The 22825-nt window shown below is 48.4% G+C and overlaps 1 protein-coding gene across 2 annotated transcripts; it reads right to left on the bottom strand.

The window, feature by feature from the left end:
- Positions 1-3552: 3552 nt before the first annotated feature.
- NUDT9 (nudix hydrolase 9) lies at positions 3553-21652 on the bottom strand. 2 transcript variants are annotated; one of them, XM_044303960.1, is made up of 9 exons: positions 21528-21652; positions 18019-18110; positions 17530-17742; positions 16350-16445; positions 16183-16269; positions 15996-16107; positions 4364-4507; positions 3984-4068; positions 3553-3901 (listed from the first exon to the last, which is right to left on the bottom strand). In XM_044303960.1, the coding sequence occupies exons 2-9, from the start codon at positions 18078-18080 to the stop codon at positions 3756-3758; spliced, it is 945 nt and encodes a 314-aa protein (XP_044159895.1). In that variant the 5' UTR covers positions 18081-18110; positions 21528-21652; the 3' UTR covers positions 3553-3755. The 2 variants fall into 2 exon arrangements, with proteins under 2 accessions (XP_044159895.1, XP_044159896.1); XM_044303961.1 differs by lacking the exon at positions 18019-18110 and having other exon boundaries at positions 21528-21646.
- Positions 21653-22825: the final 1173 nt, after the last annotated feature.

Here is a 22825-nt window from a genome sequence, read left to right as displayed (position 1 = left end):
GTATCTAATCCTGTCCTGTGTGATACTGTCTGCTGAGCGGTGTATCTAATCCTATCCTGTGTGCTACTGCCTGCTGAGCCGTGTATCTAATCCTCTCCTGTGTGCTACTGTCTGCTGAGCCGTGTATCTAATCCTATCCTGTGTGATACTGTCTGCAGAGCTGTGTATCTAATCCTATCCTGTGTGATACTGTCTGCTGAGCTGTGTATCTAATCCTGTCCTGTGTGATACTGTCTGCTGAGCTGTGTATCTAATCCTATCCTGTGTGATACTGTCTGCTGAGCTGTGTATCTAATCCTATCCTGTGTGATACTGTCTGCTGAGCTGTGTATCTAATCCTATCCTGTGTGATACTGTCTGCTGAGCTGTGTATCTAATCCTGTCCTGTGTGATACTGTCTGCTGAGCTGTGTATCTAATCCTGTCCTGTGTGATACTGTCTGCTGAGCTGTGTATCTAATCCTCTCCTGTGTGATACTGTCTGCTGAGCTGTGTATCTAATCCTATCCTGTGTGATACTGTCTGCTGAGCTGTGTATCTAATCCTATCCTGTGTGATACTGTCTGCTGAGCTGTGTATCTAATCCTATCCTGTGTGATACTGTCTGCTGAGCTGTGTATCTAATCCTATCCTGTGTGATACTGTCTGCTGAGCTGTGTATCTAATCCTGTCCTGTGTGATACTGTCTGCTGAGCTGTGTATCTAATCCTATCCTGTGTGATACTGTCTGCTGAGCTGTGTATCTAATCCTATCCTGTGTGATACTGTCTGCTGAGCTGTATATCTTATCCTATCCTGTGTGATACTGTCTGCTGAGCTGTGTATCTAATCCTATCCTGTGTGATACTGTCTGCTGAGCTGTGTATCTAATCCTATCCTGTGTGATACTGTCTGCTGAGCTGTGTATCTAATCCTGTCCTGTGTGATACTGCCTGCTGAGCTGTGTATCTAATCCTATCCTGTGTGATCCTGTCTGCTGAGCTGTGTATCTAATCCTGTCCTGTGTGATACTGTCTGCTGAGCGCTGTATCTAATCCTGTCCTGTGTGATACTGTCTGCTGAGCGCTGTATCTAATCCTGTCCTGTGTGATACTGTCTGCTGAGCGCTGTATCTAATCCTGTCCTGTGTGATACTGTCTGCTGAGCGCTGTATCTAATCCTGTCCTGTGTGATACAGTCTCCGCTCTACAATCTTCTGCTACATGAATAATATTACATCTTACAGAGGATAATAATGTTATAATAACCGGACTCAGCGGCATCAGGCATTAACAATCAAGTATCGATGCTCATGATCCTAATGTCAGGCTTCGTGTACGTCGCCCATAGCAACCAGAGTTCAGCTTCCAGTTTTGCAGAAAAAGGATAGAAAGTGAAAGAAGTGATCCGATTGGCTCCTGGGGGATATACAGAAAATGGCTGCACACAGCAACCAATAGCTTTCCTTTTTCAGTCTAGGTTAGAAGAAGAAATCTGATTGGCTGATGTGAAGAAATACAAGAAGGAGTCATTCCTTGTCGGGAGAGTCCACAAACATCAGATTTTTTTTGGGGGGGGGGGGGGGCACTGGTCTGAAGGGTCCTGTACATATAGCAGCCGCAGTGCAGGGCATCAAGGCCTTGTCCCTGGGATGTAGCGGCCATATCCTGCACTCCGCCACTAAGCAGACTACGCGCAGGAGGTAAACACCGCGGTGGCCCCTACCAACAGCTGATCCGGGTGCCTAGAGCCTGATAATGACGCTGCATCCAGAGGTCATCAATAGTGTCATCCTGGAAAACCCCTTTAAGGCCGGGCTGACGAGTGACTGATTAGCTGCGGATTTTCAGCACCTAAGGGTGCGTTCACACACTGCAGATTAGACGCAGTTTCATTCCTTCTATCAGAAAAGGTGAAATCCGCAGGATAAATGGACACGATGCAGAGTTATTATCCGCAGCAGCAGAGAATTGCTGAAAGCTCATTCACTTTGCCGATGCCGTACAACGCTGCAGCAAATCAGTCACGTGTGAACCCTGCCCAAGACTGCTCCCCCACAATGGACGCCAGCCTCTGGGTGGGACCTCTGCCTCATGAACAGAATGTGAAAAGGACAGTGAAGACTGACACCAATCCCAGTAGTCATTAGTAGCCAGAACTGAATTTGTATAGCGCTACCATATTCCGCAGCGCTTTATCAATAAACATTATTACAGTCAAAGTGGACTAAAGTAAGTTCATCCTGAGCTTCCCGGTTCATGAAGAGAATCTGAGAACAAAGGTGAAATCTGAAGCCGAGGGGGAGAAGGGTACGTAACGGTACAGATGACTGCATGCAGGGGGCCGAGCGGGTAGCTGAGGGGTGCAGCACACACTGTGGGGATACATAAGGGGTGCGCCACACGCAGAAGGCATAGCGGGTAGACGAGAGGTGCAGAGTAGTAGAGGAGGCCGCGGCGTACAGCACAGGGGTATATAGGGGGTGCAGCGCATGAAGGAGGCTGAGCTGGTAGCACACAGGTAAATAAGAGGTGCGGTGCAGGTAGACGAGGGGGTTCAGCAAACATTGTGTGGGTATATAAGGGGCGCAGCACAGGTACATAAGGGGTGCAGTGCATGCAGGAGGCAGAGCTGGCAGACCGGGGGCACAGGTAGATCAGGGGTGCAGCACACATTGCGGTGGTATATAAGGGGGGAAGTGCATGCAGAAGGCAGAGCTGGCAGACCGGGGGCACAGGTAGACGAGGGGGTGCAGCACACATTGCGGGGGTATATAAGGGGTACAGTGCATGCAGATCTGGTAGACCGGGGGCACAGGTAGATCAGGGGTGTAGCACACATTGCGGGGGTATATAAGGGGGCAGTGCATGCAGGAGGCAGAGCTGGCAGACCAGGGGCATAGGTAGATCAGGGGAGCAGCACACATTGCGGGGGTATATAAGGGGGGCAGTGCATGCAGGAGGCAGAGCTGGCAGACCAGGGGCATAGGTAGATCAGGGGTGCAGCACACATTGCGGGGGTATATAAGGGGGGGGGCAGAGCTGGCAGACCGGGGGCACAGGTAGATCAGGGGTGCAGCACACATTGCGGGGGTATATAAGGGGGGGCAGAGCTGGCAGACCGGGGGCACAGGTAGATCAGGGGTGCAGCACACATTGCGGGGGTATATAAGGGGGGGCAGAGCTGGCAGACCGGGGGCACAGGTAGATCAGGGGTGCAGCACACATTGCAGGGGTATATAAGGGGGGCAGAGCTGGCAGACCGGGGGCACAAGTAGATCAGGGGTGCAGCACACATTGCAGGGGTATATAAGGGGGGGCAGAGCTGGCAGACCGGGGGCACAGGTAGATCAGGGGTGCAGCACACATTGCGGGGGTATATAAGGGGGGGCAGAGCTGGCAGACCGGGGGCACAGGTAGATCAGGGGTGCAGCACTCATTGCGAGGGTATATAAGGGGGCAGTGCATGCAGGAGGCAGAGCTGGCAGACCGGGGGCACAGGTAGATCAGGGGTGCAGCACACTCTCGTGGAGTCTCGTCTCCAAGGCGCCGGTTACACAATCTGAACACGACAATACGGAAACTTTTACTTTATTACATTCCAAAGGTTAGAAAGGAGCCTCCTCCCTGAGCAGAGAACAGATGGAGAATCCATTGCCGTCGTGTCAGTCTGTGCCGCCTTTTGGAGACATCTGTAATAATTGCACGTTGGGTACAGTTTATACAGTGACTGCTGCTCGCTGGAGCCCGGGCACCAGAAAATACACACAAGCAGCAACTACCAGTGGGCACCCCTCTTCTCTGCCACAAGCTGAATGAACTGGGCATGGTTGGCATACAGGCTGCAGCTGCTGCTGATGTCCGCCCACTGCACCTTGCCCGCGTCGTCACCGGCTTGTAAGGCCAACGTGTCCAGGATGTGTCCTGTTAGAAGACGGCAGAGGCTGGCATCAGAGGGCAGAGGGAAGGGGCAGGTTACATTATCAGGGGACTGTCATACACCCACCTGTCTCATCGTGGTAGTTGACGGCTTGGGTCTCCATCCAGGCATTATCTGTGTTACGGGGGTCATCCACATACCCCCTGTATACCTGGAAAGTCACAAGCGAGTACAATCAGCAACACAGATCAACCACCATAAATAGTTTATCGACTATAGCTCGGTTCATCCTGAGCTTCCTGGTGCTTGAATATCAAGCCAGAATTTCAATAAGCACTGACACACAAAGAGCAGAGGGGGAGATATGCAACAATGCAGGCCAACATGTCGAGCTCCTTGGGTTACAGATAACCGTCTAGGAAAGATGAAATTGTAACAAACCATCAGACATCCTCAGGGTCCCCCTACAGGCCGCAGCCAGAACTGAACATCCATGGGACCATTACCAGTAAGTGATCCTGAGAGAAGATGCTCTTGATCTTCTGCTCTGTGTCCGGCTCTTCTCCCGTCCTCTCCAAAGAGTTCAGGGCCTCCTCACAGAACTCCCTGCACAGCGCAGCCGTCATCAGCTCCCCGGGGTCCACCATTCCCTGCAAGAGCAAGAAGATTCACAGAGGATAGCAGTTCTATTCCTGTACATAGGAGGCAGTATTATAGTAGTTATATTCTTGTACATATGAGCAGTATTATAGTAGTTATATTCTTGTACATAGGAGCAGTATTATAGTAGTAATATTCTTGTACATAGGAGCAGTATTATAGTAGTTATATTCTTGTACATAGGAGCAGTATTATAGTAGTTATATTCTTGTACACAGGAGCAGTATTATAGTAGTTATATTCTTGTACATAGGAGCAGTATTATAGTAGTTATATTCTTGTACACAGGAGCAGTATTATAGTAGTTATATTCTTGTACATAGGAGCAGTATTATAGTAGTTATATTCTTGTACATAGGAGCAGTATTATAGTAGTTATATTCTTGTATATAGGAGCAGTATTATAGTAGTTATATTCTTGTACATAGGAGGCAGTATTATAGTAGTTATATTCCTGTACATAGGAGGCAGTATTATAGTAGTTATATTCTTGTACATAGGAGCAGTATTATAGTAGTTATATTCTTATACATAGGAGCAGTATTATAGTAGTTATATTCTTGTACATAGGAGGCAGTATTATAGTAGTTATATTCTTGTACATAGGAGCAGTATTATAGTAGTTATATACTCGCACATAGGAGCAGTATTATACTAGTTATATTCTTGTACATAGGAGCAGTATTATAGTAGTTATATTCTTAACCAAATTTCTTTTTATTGAAAGAAAAATCAAGGCCATAGCCCACACATGACAGTACAATGATGGCAATAGGATACAAGATATACATCCAGCATACATGTCAAGTGCAAACAGTACCAGCTGTTATTGACATTAATCATACAAAGAAATCAAAGAAAAGAGAAAAAGGGGGGAAAGAGGACATCAGGAGGGGAGGGAGGGGAGGGAAACAAGGAAGGGATACACATCTGCTCTATCAAGTAAAGTTTCTGTAGACTTTCCATGGAGACCACAATTTCAAGAAGCGAGAGCGAGAGTTAGTCTCCCAATGCGCTAGCTCCTCAAAACGGTAGATCTGGTCCACCTTCTCAGACCACATAAGGACAGTCGGCGGGGAATCGTTCTTCCACAAAAAGGGTATGATCAACCTAGCCGCTGTGAGCAACATCGTTGGAAGGTCATGCTTGGTGGGTGTAAGGGACTTGTTGGGGCACCATAATAGAATGAGCTTAACATCTAGTGATATCTCAGTATCACATATCTGGTTGATTAGAGCCTCAATCGCGCTCCAGAACGGCCGGATCTTAAGACAGAACCACCAAACATGCGACAGAGATCCAGTGTCTGTGCCGCATCTCCAACATTTTTCGGAGACCTCCGGGTTCAGCTTATGCAAAAATTCAGGTGTTTTGTACCACCTGCAGAGAAGTTTAAATGAGTTCTCCTGGATTCTCACACAGCGACTGAAACCGTGCGAATGAGCCAGAATAAACGCCCTCTCTGGGTCCGTGAAGGCTATGGAGAGTTCACGTTCCCATGACGCCATGAAACGAAGCTCCGGGGGCAGGGAGGAGAGCAATTCTTTATACATCTGGGATAACGGCCGAATAGAAGGCTTAGTAGTCAAAACCTTCTTTTCCAGCCAGGAGGGGGAGCCACTACCAGAGAAGAGTCCAACACAGAGTTTGGTATCCCTCTGGAAGTTCGCTAGATGGAAAAAGGGTGCAGCTTTGACCTCAGGGAGGTCCATTACTGAATCCCAGTGCCAGCTACCGTCCGGGAGAAGGACATCCCGCAGAGCAGTGTCAGCGAGCCTAGACCAAATCCCGGAGGGGCGCGACACGGCAGGGTGTAGGTGACATTGAAGAAGTCTAAGCGGCATACAAGCGTTCGGGAAGCTAAAAGTACGGGATTGGATCATTTTAGACCACTCCACCAGCATGCCCTTCCAAACCGGGGACGTATAACAATGATTAGCTGAAACAGGCCTTATACCCCACATGGCTAACAGTTCCTGGTCAGTCAAAAGAGCATTTTCAAGACGAGAACAAAGGGAATTGGACTGGCGAGACATAATATTAACACATCTACCCAGCTGCACAGCAGTGTAGTAAAGCTTGACATCTGGCATCCCAAAACCCCCGAATTTCTTATCCCTAGTAAGCACAGAGTAGGCAATACGTGGCGATTTGCCATTCCATAGGAAGCGTGTGAACACCCTGCGGACTTCAGTAAAGTATGAATTCGGGAGCCAAATGGGGAGGGATTGCAGCAAGTATAAAAATTTGGGGAGAATAAAGGTCTTTATGTAGTTTTTACGGCCCACCCAGGAAACAAACGGGAGTTTCAGGTTCTGTAAATGTGAGCGAACATTCTGCAGGAGCGGCATAAAGTTAAGGGAAATGAGATCCTGAACATTAGCTGAAATATGCGTCCCCAAATACACAATGTCTCTAGAGGCCCAAGAAAAAGGAGCTGCACGTTTAAGAGCAGTGATCACCGTTTGTGGACATGATATATTGAGAGCCATGGACTTCCCATAATTAATTTTAAAATTCGAAACGAACCCAAAATCCTCAAATACATTCAGCAACCTGGGCAAGGCCTCCCTGGGGTTCGATGTCATGGCTAAAAGGTCATCCGCGAATGCTGCAGCAACGTGAGTACAGGAACCGATACGTAGACCCTCAATCTCTGGGTCCAACCGAATCTTACAAAGTAGGGTCTCCATCACCAGCACGAACAATGCAGGGGATAAGGGACACCCCTGCCTTGTCCCATTAGTGATGCGAAATGGCGGCGACAGTGTACCATTCACTTTGACCATGGCAGAGGGGGCCGAGTATAACGTATAGATAGCTTTAATAAATTGGTCCGGTAAACCGAACCTCGACAGGGCCTCGGACATAAAGTGCCAACTGACCCTGTCGAAGGCCTTCTCCGCATCCGTGCTCACCAACACCAAGGGCTTAGCTGATCGTTTGGCCCAGTTGACAAGATGAAGAAGCCTTATGGTGTTCTCAGACCCCTGTCTGCCATGGACAAAACCCACCTGGTCTTCATGAACGATGTCGGGTAACACATCCTGGAGCCTAGTCGCTAAGATCTTCGCCCACCACTTCACATCACAATTAAGCAAAGAGATCGGCCTGTAGTTGCTGCAGCATGTCGGATCCTTATTCTCCTTATGCAAGATCGTAATATGCGCCATCAAGGAGTGGGGAGCCAAAGAGCCCCCAGTGAGGAGGTGGTTGCACAGGTCCCTGAAACGAGGGATTAAAACATCTTTAAAGGACTTAAAGTAAGCAATAGAAAACCCATCCGGGCCCGGGCTCTTGCCTGAGGGGATGGACATGAGAACCTTATGAATCTCTGAATCGGTAACAGGCCTAGTTAGCTGAGATGCCTTTAGAGAGGATATGGAGGGGAGGTCTAAATTCTGCAGGAATTTATTTGTGGCTTCAGAAATATCAGTAGCAGCAGCGCCCTCTGGGGGGGGCAGGTTGTAGAGCGCCTCATAGAAAGTACAGAAGGCCTTAGCTATATCTGGGGTGGATTTATGTACTTTGCCTTTGGGGTCCTTAATAGAGGAAACAAAGGAGTCAGAGAACTGCTTCTTAGCAATCGCCGACATCAGTCTGTTTCCTCTATCCCCATGTGCATAGGCTTTAAATCGGGAGCGTAGGATCAGCTTAGCAGAGGTGACATTTAAAAGATTTTTCAAATGTACCCTAGCCTCAGTGAGTTCCGTCAGAATGGCCTTAGCCTGGGATTCCTTGTGAGAGGATTCCAGGCGAGCAATTTTCGCAAGTAAAGCATCCAAGGCCTGTGTCCTTCGCTTTTTCACATAAGCCCCTAACGCTATTAGTTCCCCCCGTATAACTACCTTATGTGTCTCCCATAAAGTGGAAGGGGAAGGAGGCGACTCCGTTGTGTCATTAAGCACAAAAAACTCAGAAAGCGAGGCCCTGATTTTGCGAGCGTGGGAAGGATCCAAAATCAGGGTGTCGTTCAGACGCCAAATGCGCTCCTTTCTCTTTGATCCGGACAGGGAGAAATTAATGATAACAGGCGCATGGTCGGACAACGTGATGCTACCAATCCGGGCCTCAGAGACATTGCGTATATGTGAGCCAGACAGGAACAGATAATCTAACCTATGGAATGACATCTTAGCATGTGAATAAAAGGTATAATCACGGCCATTAGGGTTCATAGTACGCCAAACATCAAGGACCTTCAATTTCCGTAGGGAAGATTTAAGCCTTCTCAAGAGCCTGTAGGACACAGACGGTCTCCCCAACGATGTGTCAACAGCTGGTTCTAGAGCCACATTGAAGTCGCCCCCCAGAACCAACAACCCATCAGTGAAAGCAGATAAGGAGGCCAGGGTCTGAACGAGCCATGGTACTTGGCCTCTATTAGGCGCATAGAGATTGGCGAATGTAACCGGCGAGTCACCAATTACACCCTTTACAAAAATGTACCTGCCCTCAGGGTCCGCTGAAGTATCTGCATGTTTAAAGGGGAGGTTTTTGTGTATAGCTATACTAACTCCTCTACTAGCGGAATCATGCGTACTATGGAACCACTGAGCAAACCTCTTAGGAGGAAGCCGAGGGATTTTATTCGTTCTAAAATGCGTCTCCTGGAGGAAGACCACCGAGACCCTATCCTTCAGAAGAAGGGATATGGTGTGAGACCTTTTGCATGGCTCGTTCAGCCCGTGCGCATTCAGGGAGGCGACTACAATTGATGACATGATACAATCCGTATTAGGCAGAGAAAGCACAAATTACCCATAGAAATGTCTAACAGAGTATAGCATATACGAGCAGGATGAGGGAAGGAGGAAAAGGGAAAACATGTAAAATAAAATAAATTAAGGAAGATAACCAACAACATAGTGGGCCGGTAAAAAACCAGCTCAGATGCAATATACATCTAAAGGAAAGGTAGGTGTTCACCTATCACCATCCAAGACAGGGTTGGAGTGGCGAGGGGGCAAGTGAGACACCTCTAGGTCTACTACAAAAACAGAGACCAAAAACATAAAATACTTCCAGCACCGGAAACGATCCGGCCATTCCCCTGCAGTTGGGGGGGAAAGAAAAAATGCCCACTGAGAGGCATAGTCCCAAAACATGAGAAAAGAGTCCCGATTAAAACGTGATTTGTTGTAAAAACTCTAGGCCCAAAAACATCATACTTTGTGAAAAGCAAAGCGAACCAAAAAGAAGGCCTCAACCTTCCATGTAAACACTAGGCTGTGAAGCCGGGAGACAGTCATCTCTCACATATGAACAGAAGGCAAGGCACGTAAACGGCAGCCTTTGCTAACAGGCAAAAATAAACAACGGCACCTTGGTCTGGGCTCAAGTAAGGGCCCTGTCCATCTTGCTGCGACTCATGCGATCCGACTTGCTTGCGGAGGCCGTCTGCCAAGGAGACACCCGCGGCGGAGCAGGTAAGGGGCCATCTTGGTCGGCTGGTAGCCACGAGGGAATCTCCACCGGAGGGACATCCAGGGATCTCCAAACTGATTCCAGGTCCGCAGGTGACCGTACTGTAAGCAGCTTCCCATTCCTGGAGACAGCCAGTCCAAACGGATAAAGCCACCGGAACGGAGTCGATGTCTTCCTAAGAACTTCTAGGAGAGGCTTGAATAGGCGTCGCTTAGCCAGGGTGGATGGCGCCAGATCCTGGAACATCTGTAGCTGGGCGTTTTCGTACTCCAACACCTCCATCTCACGTTGCCTTTTTAAGAGGGCTGCGGTATCAATATAGCTCAATAGGCCGCAAATCACGTCACGTGGTGGCTCTTGTGGTTTAGGCCTAGGGCGCAGCGCCCTGTGTATGCGTTCCACCACGATCCCTGCCGCTCTATCTGGCCCCAGCATGGAGGAGAACAACTCACACGCCACAGTCGGTAAGGCCTCTGCTGCAATCGATTCAGGTAGGCCGCGTATGCGTATGTTGCGCCGGCGACTCCGGTTCTCCTGGTCCTCCAATTTCAGGAAGGCCTCATTTAGTAGGGCTTTATGGGACGCTAGCACTGCTGACGCTTTACCTTCATAGGTTAAAATGGCGTCCTGCGTACCCTCCAGCGTGACCACTCTCTGGCCTAAGTGCTTCATATCGTCCTTGATGTCCGCCAAGTCCTGCTTAAGAGGGGTAAGGGCCGATTCAAGGACCCGACGAAGGGTCCGCTCCGACAGAGGCGGATCTCTGGGCCTCCTGTCTGAAGTATCGGAGCCGCTGCCCGCATCGGATAGCTCTCCTGCATCAGAGTCCTGTGCAATAGACGCCGCCATATTGGCGCCTTTCTGCGCGGCAACTCTCGGCGTTTTCCGGAGAAATTTCTCCATTTCAGGCTGTCTGGAGCGCTGCGGGGTAGACTCTGAGCTTCCTCTTGTCTTCTCTTTGCCAGGTTTCCCCATAATCAGGTAAAATCTATGCTTTTATAGGGTAAATGAGCCGGAATGCTGGAGGAGCTCAAGCTCGTGCGGCCATTCAGCAGCGTGGCCAGGCTCCGCCCCCTATAGTAGTTATATTCTTGTACATAGGAGCAGTATTATAGTAGATATATTCTTGTACATAGGAGCAGTATTATGGTAGTTATATTCTTGTACACAGGAGCAGTATTATAGTAGTTATATTCTTGTACACAGGAGGCAGTATTATAGTAGTTATATTCTTGTACATAGGAGGCAGTATTATAGTAGTTATATTCTTGTACATAGGACGCAGTATTATAGTAGTTATATTCCTGTACATAGGACGCAGTATTATAGTAGTTATATTCCTGTACATAGGAGCAGTATTATAGCAGTTATAGTCTTGTACATAGGAGCAGTACTATAGTAGTTATATTCTTGCACATAGGAGGCAGTATTATAGTAGTTATATTGTTGTACATAGGAGCAGTATTATAGTAGTTATATTCTTGTACATAGGAGCAGTATTATAGTAGTTATATTCTTGTACATAGGAGCAGTATTATAGTAGTTATATTGTTGTACATAGGAGCAGTATTATAGTAGTTATATTGTTGTACATAGGAGCAGTATTATAGCAGTTATATTGTTGTACATAGGAGCAGTATTATAGTAGTTATAGTCTTGTACATAGGAGCAGTATTATAGTAGTTATATTCTTGTACATAGCAGTATTATAGCAGTTATATTATTGTACATAGGAGCAGTATTATAGCAGTTATATTATTGTACATAGGAGCAGTATTATAGTAGTTATATTGTTGTACATAGGAGCAGTATTATAGTAGTTATAGTCTTGTACATAGGGGCAGTATTATAGTATAAACTATTATATAACAATCCAAAAGCCTGATTGGGCTGGTGACCACTCTTGTCCCAGTACTCTTGGAGTACTGTATTACATCTGGCACATTACTAGCACTGTCCATAGAGGTTTCAGAGTCTAAATCCCCCGATGAAGACAGGTTAGCTGGCCAAACATGTTGGGGGGCAGTTGTTCGGTTTTAGACTCTGAACTCTATGGACTAGTAATGTGCCAGATGTAATACGGTACTCCAGGTCATATGTACTCAGCGAGGACAGGGATTGCTCCCTAGAATCACTGTACAACAGGCTGAATACAGTGGGGTACTGACAACACATCAGCTAGAAGAGCAAGTGGGCCCAAGGAAAGGCAGTGCCCCCCCCCCGGTTATACCATTGGAATATAGCCCCTATCTTTCAGTTTGCTCACTTTTTCCTATTAATGTTAAACCAATAAATGACGTTCTGTTTTAGGGTCTGGGACAGCAGTGGTCACCGGCCCAATCCGGCTTTTGGATTGTTCTGCATTACAGGGTCCTCCCCGTTTTCGAGCCGTATAAGCCATTGCACATTATTTCCGGACCTTTACTTCAGTCTAGATTCTGCTTTATAGATAATATATTGCAGTCCTGCGTTTCCAGTTCTTTCCTGAGATCATGGCCGCCTCCGCGCACAGGTTCTATCTCGTCTGTGAACTAAGGATTTCCTAGGAATAAGATGTGGGGTTCATTTACAGGGTGGCTTCGAGTTATCAGTAGATTTATCACCGTTACATCATCTGTCATTACGCTACGGGCAACGCTCCAATGATGGAATATTACACAATTAGGGGCGACTTCTTTGCCAAGACTGTATTTAAAGGGAACGGACTCAATAAATCACTATGTTAAGAGGCTGCCCCATGTTAAGAGGCTGCCCCATGTTAAGAGGCTGCCCCATGTTAAGAGGCTGCCCCATGTTAAGAGGCTGCCCCATGTTAAGAGGCTGCCCCATGTTAAGAGGCTGCCCCATGTTAAGAGGCTGCCCCATGTTAAGAGGCTGCCCCATGTTAAGAGGCTGCCCCATGTTAAGAGGCTGCCCCATGTTAAGAGGCTGCCCCATGTTAAGAGGCTGCCCGATGAATCCGCCCACTGAAGGAACGGGGACTCGTTCCCTATTTGAATGAAGCGCTGGACACGCAAGCGTGCTGCTGGAGATAGCTGAGCGCTTGGACATGTCTCCAGCAGCTCCGCAGAGCTGGATGGAGTGGACGTGCAGAGGCCGGTTTGCTGCTCCATTCAAACCGGGGAACAGGCCCCCAGTTCTTATTACCGGCAGGGGCCCCAGCAGTCAGACCCCGGCTGATTAGACAATTTTCCTCCTCTGGGCAGGAGAAAAGTTGTTGGGATGGGACGACCACTTTAACCCCCAGACCATGTCTGCTGTACACGTAAGGCAGGTGTCTTCTCTTTAAAGATGGCGCCGGCTCTGAAGTGGAGCAAACGCCATAACCGCCGGGTGCTTGCCATTTCACACAATAGACACCGAGGGCTGATGTCTGTGATCAGGGGTAACGCCAACATTTAACCTCTCAGATGCCATGGTCAAGTGTAACCACAGCATCCAAGCATGGAAAACCCAAAGGCCAGAAAGCCTTCCTGTGGCTGAGAAGTAATAGGTCGGAGCCTATACAAGGCCACCAGGCCTATTCCAATGCAGGACTGCACACACATACACTCACCTAAAGAATTATTAGGAACACCATACTAATACGGTGTTGGACCCCCTTTTGCCTTCAGAACTGCCTTAATTCTACGTGGCATTGATCCCACAAGGTGCTGATAGCATTCTTTAGAAATGTTGGCCCATATTGATAGGATAGCATCTTGCAGTTGATGGAGATTTGAGGGATGCACATCCAGGGCACGAAGCTCCCGTTCCACCACATCCCAAAGATGCTCTATTGGGTTGAGATCTGGTGACTGTGGGGCCATTTTAGTGCAGTGACCTCATTGTCATGTTCAAGAAACCAATGTGAAATGATTGGAGCTTTGTGACATGGTGCATTATCCTGCTGGAAGTAGCCATCAGAGGATGGGTACATGGTGGTCATGAAGGGATGGACATGGTCAGAAACAATGCTCAGGTAGCCCGTGGCATTTAAACAATGGCCAATTGGCACTAAGGGGGCTAAAGTGTGCCCAGAAAACATCCCCCACACCATTACACCTCCATCACCAGCCTGCACAGTGGTAACAAGGCAGGATGGATACATGTTCTCATTCTGTTTACGCCAAATTCGGACTCTACCATTTGAATGTCTCAACAGAAATCGAGACTCATCAGACCAGGCAACATTTTTCCCGTCTTCAACAGTCCAATTTTGGTGAGCTCGTGCAAATTGTAGCCTCTTTTTCCTATTTGTAGTGGAGATGAGTGGTACCCGGTGGGGTCTTCTGCTGTTGTAGGCCACCTTTCTTTCCCATTCTGACATTCAGTTTGGAGTTCAGGAGATTGTCTTGACCAGGACCACAACCCTACATGCATCGAAGCCACTGCCATGTGATTGGTTGACTAGATAATCGCAATATAGAGATAGAGATATAGCGGTTGAAACGTCGCTGCTATTGACATTGGGTGAATAGACTGCACGTTTTTTGACATCCTTGGTGTGTGCTGCTGGCCTTCTTTCATCTCCATCTATCTATATATTGTATCAGGCTAAGGAGCGGGACGCCGCTCTGTGTATAACCACTAATAATCGAAATTAAGATCTGAGTACGAATAATCGAGACTGGAATATTGTTAATAGTTGTGGACACTCAGAACTTTTAAAGGAACTTTCAGATATTTTTGTAAGCAAGTTTCCATCGATTTTATGGAGTGACTTTCTTGTTGAATGCTAATGGCGTTTTATCCTTATTTTTTCACAATGGTGTTTTAGCATGAAATGGTAAAATGAATATGCTGCTATATATACGCAATTAACACTGAATAATTGAATATTAACACTGAAACGGGCATTTTAAATTATCAATAAAAACTTCTGTACAAATATCCACTGTTCCCATTGCTATAGAGAGTGCCCCACTTTTTTTTTACTTATTTATTACACCCCTTTTCAGATTTGGTGATCTGGTAGTGGGTGCACCTCACGTTGGTTCCTGGTCACTCTAGTGCGACATTCTTCCATATATAACGGTGGCTTTCACAGTGGCCGCCCCTTTAACGGTGGCTTTCACAGTGGCCGCCCCTTTAACGGTGGCTTTCACAGTGGCCGCCCCTTTAACGGTGGCTTTCACAGTGGCCGCCCCTTTAACGGTGGCTTTCACAGTGGCCGCCCCTTTAACGGTGGATTTCACAGTGGCCGCCCCTTTAACGGTGGATTTCACAGTGGCCGCCCCTTTAACGGTGGCTTTCACAGTGGCCGCCCCTTTAACGGTGGCTTTCACAGTGGCCGCCCCTTTAACGGTGGCTTTCACAGTGGCCGCCCCTTTAACGGTGGCTTTCACAGTGGCCGCCCCTTTAACGGTGGCTTTCACAGTGGCCTAGCCTTCTTGTGATAGGCTGATGTAGTTCTCAACCCTGGCTGTTAATGCTTTATTGTTATGGCAACCTGGAGTAGGGCCTGCGAGCTTCTATTGGCTGAGAAGGGTCATGTGACCGTGTGTGTGGCAGTTGGGATAAGAAGAGAAAGACTTGCAGGCTTGTATTGGTTAATGCAGGTCATTTTTGGGGAATATGTCAGGATCGGTTTGTCCTAGAGAGCCGAGACCCCCCAAGATTTTTTTCCAGGTAGCAAGGGATGTGTATACCAAGTTTCGTTAAAATGGATGGTTGCGCTATAGCTATATATAATATTTTTTTTATTATAATCAACACCCTTTCAGCAATATTAAAATTAAAAAAAATAAACCTCCTACTCATCGCCACATCCCAAAATGCCCAAACTATTAAAAAATAAATGTATTTATCCCATGCGAACGGCATAACAAAAAATAAAAATAAAAATGGCCGATTCAGTTTTTCAGTCTCTTCCCCTCCCCCCAAAAATTGAATAAAAAACGATCAAAAAAATTATCCATGCCCCAAAATGGTATCAATGAAAACTACAGACCACTCCACAAATAATTAGCCCTCACAGCTCCAAAGACGTAACTTTAAAAAAAATAACAAAGTTGGGGTTAGAATTTGAAAATGTAAAAAAAAAATAATATATATATTTTTCGGACTCACCCCGGGGATGGCCCACTGCCCACAGTCCTTCCTCTGTATAGCTACAAACTGTAACCAGGGGTTCCCGGAGTCGGGGTGCACCACCTTCCCTCCTGCAGCATCGCGTTTCCACCTGTAGAGGGCAGATGATGTGAGACCGGTTCTGGCATAATTCTGCCCGGCGCATGAGGGGAGTAGTAGTGCTCACCTTGTGATGATTGGGTCTGCTGCATGGTTAGGCCCCCATCGGCCTAGTAATCCTCTTCCTATTACTCCTGTCCGCCCCGAGGGGTTTCTGTGAATTGAAGAGAATGGTTTGGGTCAGAGGTGATAGAAACCCGCGCACCAGACCCCGACTACGTCTTCCACACTCACCTCGGGGATCCGTTTATCACTTCATATGACCCTTCAAAACTGGCTCTCTCCACTTTTCCATCGAGCGCGTTGTATTGTGGGCAGAAGCCTTCAGAGCTGCAAATTACATTGAGATCATATACTCTGGTCACTGACTGCAGCTCTGGTTGTGACTGGAGTATAAGACCTGATGGAACTCATGCAGTAGTTTAGTAGAGTTACTTTCTACAATAGGGACCCTTCTGTAGATGTCGGGCAGTTTTCGGAGATCTGGCGCTCTGTCATCTACTACCATTAGGATCTACCTTCTGGGTGTGTTCTGCATTCCTCCACTAGAGGGCCCCATAAAGCAAGACACGAATGGCGCCATGCGGATATTTACAAGACTTGTACGTGCAAATAAAGACACGTCGCTACACCCATAGGGCTCACCTGCATGACCACTGGGTGGTTTGCAGTCCACAAAACACGGAGACCGCATTTTGTGGAATGGTAGGGCTGTAGCGCCTGCAGTGTAACAATCCACGCAGAACGGCCTGCGCAGCAGATTCTGAATCACTCTAAGGCTACTTTCACACTAGCGTTCGTCGGTCCGCTCGTAAGCTCCGTTTGAAGGAGCTCACGAGCGGACCCGAACGCAGCCGTCCAGCCCTGATGCAGTCTGAATGGAGCGGATCCGCTCAGACTGCATCAGTCTGGCGGCGTTCAGCCTCCGCTCGCCTCCGCACGGACAGGCGGACAGCTGAACGCTGCTTGCAGCGTTCGGGTGTCCGCCTGGCCGTGCGGAGGCGTGCGGATCCGTCCAGACTTACAATGTAAGTCAATGGGGACGGATCCGTATGAAGATGCCACAATATGGCTCAATCTTCATGCGGATCCGTCCCCCATTGACTTTACATTGAAAGTCTGGACGGATCCGCGCAGGCTACTTTCACACTTAGCTGTTATATGCTAATATAATGCAGACGGATCCGTTCTGAACGGAGCCTCCGTCTGCATTATTATGATCGGATCCGTTCAGAACGGATCCGATCGAACGCTAGTGTGAAAGTAGCCTAAGCCGGCAAAATTTTGCAAAAAATCTGCAAAAATGTCAAGCTGAAATTCTGCTGTCAAAACCATCACGTGCCGCGCCCTGTCAGACAATGGTAAACTGAACTAGACAAACCGCTCTGGCGGGTTTTTGGGGGGCGTCACTCACCTCTGCGGAGGGTCGGCCCAGGGCGGCTGGGCAAGGACAGAAGGGGCGGTGTATTCCACGGGCTGATACTCCGGCCAATTGACTGACCAGCTGACCTTCTCTTCAGGGACTGGCCACCTCTCCACCTTGGAGCCGGGGTAAGGGGAGGTCAGCGCTTTGACGTGAGCCACCATTGCTGGCGGGCGGCTGCGGAACCAGCGAGACAGCAATATACTGTTAGAAAAAGAAACATCAGAGGGGTTACGTCCCGGAAACGCAACTGAACAAACATCACTGTCTGGAAGGGACCTGCAGCTATCTGGTGGACGAATAGAATGCAGCATGCAGTTAAGACTGACACAGCAGGGGGGATACAAGTCTCTAATACTGTGGACACTAATGGCAACCAACCCAGACCAGTACGTGACCGTATAATGTAACTCATACACGTACTCTCATGTTCAGTGCATACAACATAGATGGCAGCCATGTGTAATGTAATGAGCGAACCTTCCGAGGGCGGCGGCGACGGCGGTCGTGGTAAGAACTCGAGTCTGGGTAATGCCCATCATCCACTCGTCCAGTCACACACCTCGGCCTAGCTGTGGAGGCGGCAAATGTGAAGGGAAGAGGTGACAGTCAGTATATCATCAGAAAGCATGGCACCACACCCACCGCTCTCCTGAAATACTCTGTGCTGCTGCGTGCCTCCAGATAATGACAGTGCTGCCGAGTTCCCTTCTGAGGTTTGCGGCCTGGTTATCCCGTCGCGGCTACATTACCGAAACGTCCTCATCAGCACATTGGAGGAGGAAGCACGGCCCCTGCCATGATCAGCAGCACAGAGGAACCCTGCGAAGTAACCCCAGAGCTGCCATTGTTTGAAACTATGAGGTTACTACTTTAATACCTCACCTTTAGGGCTCATGCACACGAACGTGCGCCGCCCGTGCCGTGCATTGGGGTCCATAAATTGTGGTCCCCAATGCACGAGCACTGTCCATGTGGCCGGTGCTGACGGACGCAGAACCATTCAAATGGAACGGGTCCACGATCCGTCCGCACCGCAAAAGAATAGAGGATGTACGGAGGCACGAAGAGAAACCCCACGGAAGCTCTCTGTAGTGTTTCCGTGGCCTTCCACTCTGTATCTTCCGGATTGCGGAACCATTCAAGTGAAACGGTGCGTGCACGGCTGGTGCCCGTATATTGCGTACCGCAATACAGGCATAAGTTTGCGTGCATGAGCCCTAATAGTGACCCCCATCAGGTACCTCCTCATACAATAGGTAACATGGAGTTAAAGGGCTTCTGTCACCCCACTAAAGTGATATTTTTTTTTTGGGCTGGTGAAATTAGTTATATTGCGATATATGACAATATAATTGTGTCACTTACTTTGATCCAGCAGTTTCTTCAAAAAACGAAGTTTTATCATATGTAAATTCGGTCTCTAACAGCAAGTAGGGCGTCTACTTGCTGGTAGCTGCTGCAGAAATCCGCCCCCTCGTCGTGTTGATTGACAGGGCCAGCCGGGATCTCCTCCTCCGGCCAGCCCTGTCGGCATTTCAAAAATCGCGCGCTGTTGATTCGGCGCAGGCGCTCTGAGATGAGGAGGCTCGTCTCCTCAGCACTCCCTCAGTGCGCCTGCGCCGATGACATCACCGAAATAGAAGACGTCATCGGCGCAGGCGCACTGAGGGAGTGCTGAGGAGACGAGCCTCCTCATCTCAGAGCGCCTGCGCCGAATCAACAGAGGCGCGCGATTTTTGAAATGCCGACAGGGCTGGCCGGAGGAGGAGATCCCGGCTGGCCCTGTCAATCAACACGACGAGGGGGCGGATTTCTGCAGCAGCTACCAGCAAGTAGACGCCCTACTTGCTGTTAGAGACCGAATTTACATATGATAAAACTTCGTTTTTTGAAGAAACTGCTGGATCAAAGTAAGTAACACAATTATATTGTCATATATCGCAATATAACTAATTTCACCAGCCCAAAAAAAAAATATCACTTTAGTGGGGTGACAAGCCCTTTAATGTGAGGTGCATGCTGCGGTTTTATCTCCGTCCAAAATTCCCGAACACTTGCCATTGAAATCCAGAGTGTTCCGGCAAAACGGATCCGGCATTGCGGTCTGCGCATACTCAGACCGCAAAAAATAAATAAATGCCGGATCCGTTTTTCCGGATGACACCAGGCCTCGGTGGCAGTCTGCGTGCCACAGCAGCATATGGCAACCACAATGATTGCCGAACGAACCCTTTGGTGTGCAAATGGCGGCCAAAGTTTACGGTCTTCTCGCCATTTGTACCAAGCCACGCCCAAAGCCCTTCATTTATCAAGGCTGGCGTCTGCTGCGCCCCCTTCGGCAGTCTGTGACCAAAATCTACTCAAACTTGTAGCTGCCGTAGATTTCAGCCGTCATTTAGGCCATAAATCTGGTTATGGGTGCGCTCACACAGCTGTAGGATGGTTGCAGTCCGCTAAACACGGACACGCAAAATACAAATGAAGTCTGCGCGACGTCCGTGTTGCATCCGTTTTTTTTTCTGCACATCCACTGAATTCAGTGGGTCCGTGGTCCGCATGCGCTATCCATTTTTCCTATGGACTCAAAGAAATGAATGAGCCTCTGCGCAATCCGACAAAAACGAGGATCGGACACAGATGTGAAACGCAGGCACAGCGAGGATGTGGGAGAACCACCCGCCAGTAACATGGGCCCCCAGCTGTATGGAAAGTGGGGCCCCTCCTGACTAGAATATTGTCTGGATCTCAGCAGGAAGAGAAAGGCGGGAGATAGAAAGATCTATATATAATGACACAATCGGATGGCGCTCAGCGCACAGACAGGGGCCCCGCAGGGGAATCGGTCAATTAACATAATTATATAAAATTGTAAAAAAAACTATTATACATACAAAAAAAAACATAAAATGTACGCATCACTTCTGCGTTTCATAATATATACTTGTGTCAATATTAAAGGGGTTTTCCCATCACAGACAATGGGGGCATACCGCTAGGCTATGCCCCCATTGTCCGATAGGTGCGGGTCCCACCACTGGGCGGGGTCCGGAGTCCGTCCACCACCAAGCGCTGCTCACATAGAAGTGAATGGGGGCGCACGCGCAGCTGATGCTCCCATTCATTTCTATGGGGCTGACGGAAATAGCCGTATTTTCAGCGGCTGCACAATCGCAGTGCGCCCTCCGTTCATTTCCCCGCTCCGTTCTCATTGTAGGTCCGGACCCGCAGCGGTCAGACAATGGGGGCATGTCCTAGCGATATGCCCCATTGTCTGCGATGAGAACACCCCTTATGTATAATTAGTGACAGCGCGCTCAGGTGCAGATACAAAACACCATGTGAACAAATGTTATCACTAATTACGCGGTCAATTCGTGTTAAATGAACAACTCCCCCGCGGGGCCTCTATCTGCGCACTGAGCACCATCGGATTCTGTGTCCCAGTAAGGGCTCGTTCACACGACCGTATGGCTTTTTCAGCGTTTTGTGGGCCGTTCTTCCGTTTTTTGTTTCAGCAGTGTTTCCGGTTCCGTTCCGTTTTTTCCGTATGGCCTATACAGTAATTACATAGAAAAAAATTGGGCTGGGCATAACATTTTCAATAGATGGTTCTGCAAAAACGGAACGGATATGTTCCGTACGTGTTCCGTTTTTTTTTTTTGCGGACCCATTGACTTGAATGGAGCCACGGAACGTGATTTGCGGGCAATAATAGGTCATGTTCTATCTTTGAACGGAACGGAAAGACGGAAACGCAAGGCATACGGAGTACATTGCGTTTTCTTTTGCGGAACCATTGAAATGAATAGTTCCGTATACGGAACGCCGAAAACGTCGGTGTGAACGAGCCCTAAGAGGATGACAGGTCGCTGTCACGTTACTATCGATCTGGTGCCGCGGATTGACTTCTATACACACTGTGATAACTCCCGGAAACCAATGCCCCGCTGCCGCACGGTGGCTCTACACTAGCGGGGGCCACTTACCTGCAGGACGCTCTGTGATTGGTTGGCAGCCGGTGGCACCGAGCGCTGAGCCCAACCACAGCACAAGGAACCCGGAAGAGGAGCGAGGCACAGCCTTGTAATGGCAGCGGCCTACTGCGCAGGCGCACAACAAGGGGGTCACGCCCGCTGTTTCCGTGGCGACGGCGTTGACAGTGGGCGGGGCGTATTAGCGCGTGAGCGGTTTGTCGCTAGCTTCGCGCCAGTCGCTGACAGGAGGCAATGCTGCTGAGGTAAATGTTTGAGGAGCGGCCAGCCCGGTGTACCGTGTACCACAGCCGCGGGGTGACAACCGGTTACTATAGTGCAGGTGGCTGTCTGGTTGCCATAGTAATTAAACGTAACCCCCCACCAGTACTGAACCCCAATTTGTGGTGGGAAAATTAAGAAGTCAGTGAAGCACACTGCGCATGCGCCGTCCACAGACATCCACAGACGTCCATTTGTGGTATCAGGACCTGGGGAGGCTGTGGTTTTGGGCGACCTTCAGTGATGGGGCGTTCACATGTAACATACATTTATCTGTACATGAGACACGTCAGTAATGGGGGCGTTCACATGTAACATACATTTATCTGTACACGAGACACGTCAGTGATGGGGGCGTTCACATGTAACATACATTTATCTATACATGAGACACGTCAGTGATGGGGGCGTTCACATGTAACATACATTTATCTATACATGAGACACGTCAGTGATGGGGGCGTTCACATGTAACATACATTTATCTATACATGAGACACGTCAGTGATGGGGGCGTTCACATGTAACATACATTTATCTGTACATGAGACACGTCAGTGATGGGGGCGTTCACATGTAACATACATTTATCTGTACATGAGACACATCAGTGATGGGGGCGTTCACATGTAACATACATTTATCTGTACATGAGACACATCAGTGATGGGGGCGTTCACATGTAACATTTATCTATACATGAGACACGTCAGTAATGGGGGCGTTCACATGTAACATACATTTATCTGTACACGAGACACGTCAGTAATGGGGGCGTTCACATGTAACATACATTTATCTGTACACGAGACACGTCAGTGATGGGGGCGTTCACATGTAACATACATTTATCTATACATGAGACACGTCAGTAATGGGGGCGTTCACATGTAACATACATTTATCTATACATGAGACACGTCAGTAATGAGGGGGTTCACATGTAACATACATTTATCTGTACATGAGACACGTCAGTGATGGGGGCGTTCACATGTAACAAATGGGAAATTGCTGCCAAAATTAAGGAA

The sequence above is a fragment of the Bufo gargarizans genome, chromosome 8, assembly GCF_014858855.1.
Source record: "Bufo gargarizans isolate SCDJY-AF-19 chromosome 8, ASM1485885v1, whole genome shotgun sequence".
Classification (NCBI taxonomy): Eukaryota; Metazoa; Chordata; class Amphibia; order Anura; family Bufonidae; genus Bufo; species Bufo gargarizans.
Note: the sequence above shows the minus strand (reverse complement) of the source record. Positions and strands in the feature narration are given on the sequence as shown.

Coding starts and splice junctions, on each gene's coding strand:
- NUDT9 (XM_044303960.1), bottom strand. CDS start 18,080: ATGATGGGCATTACCCAGACTCGAGTTCTTACCACGACCGCCGTCGCC. Junction 16,270..16,349: donor GTGATAAACGGATCCCCGAG/GTGAGTGTGGAA, acceptor TTCAATTCACAG/AAACCCCTCGGGGCGGACAG. Junction 4,069..4,363: donor TCTCTCAGGATCACTTACTG/GTAATGGTCCCA, acceptor GTGACTTTCCAG/GTATACAGGGGGTATGTGGA.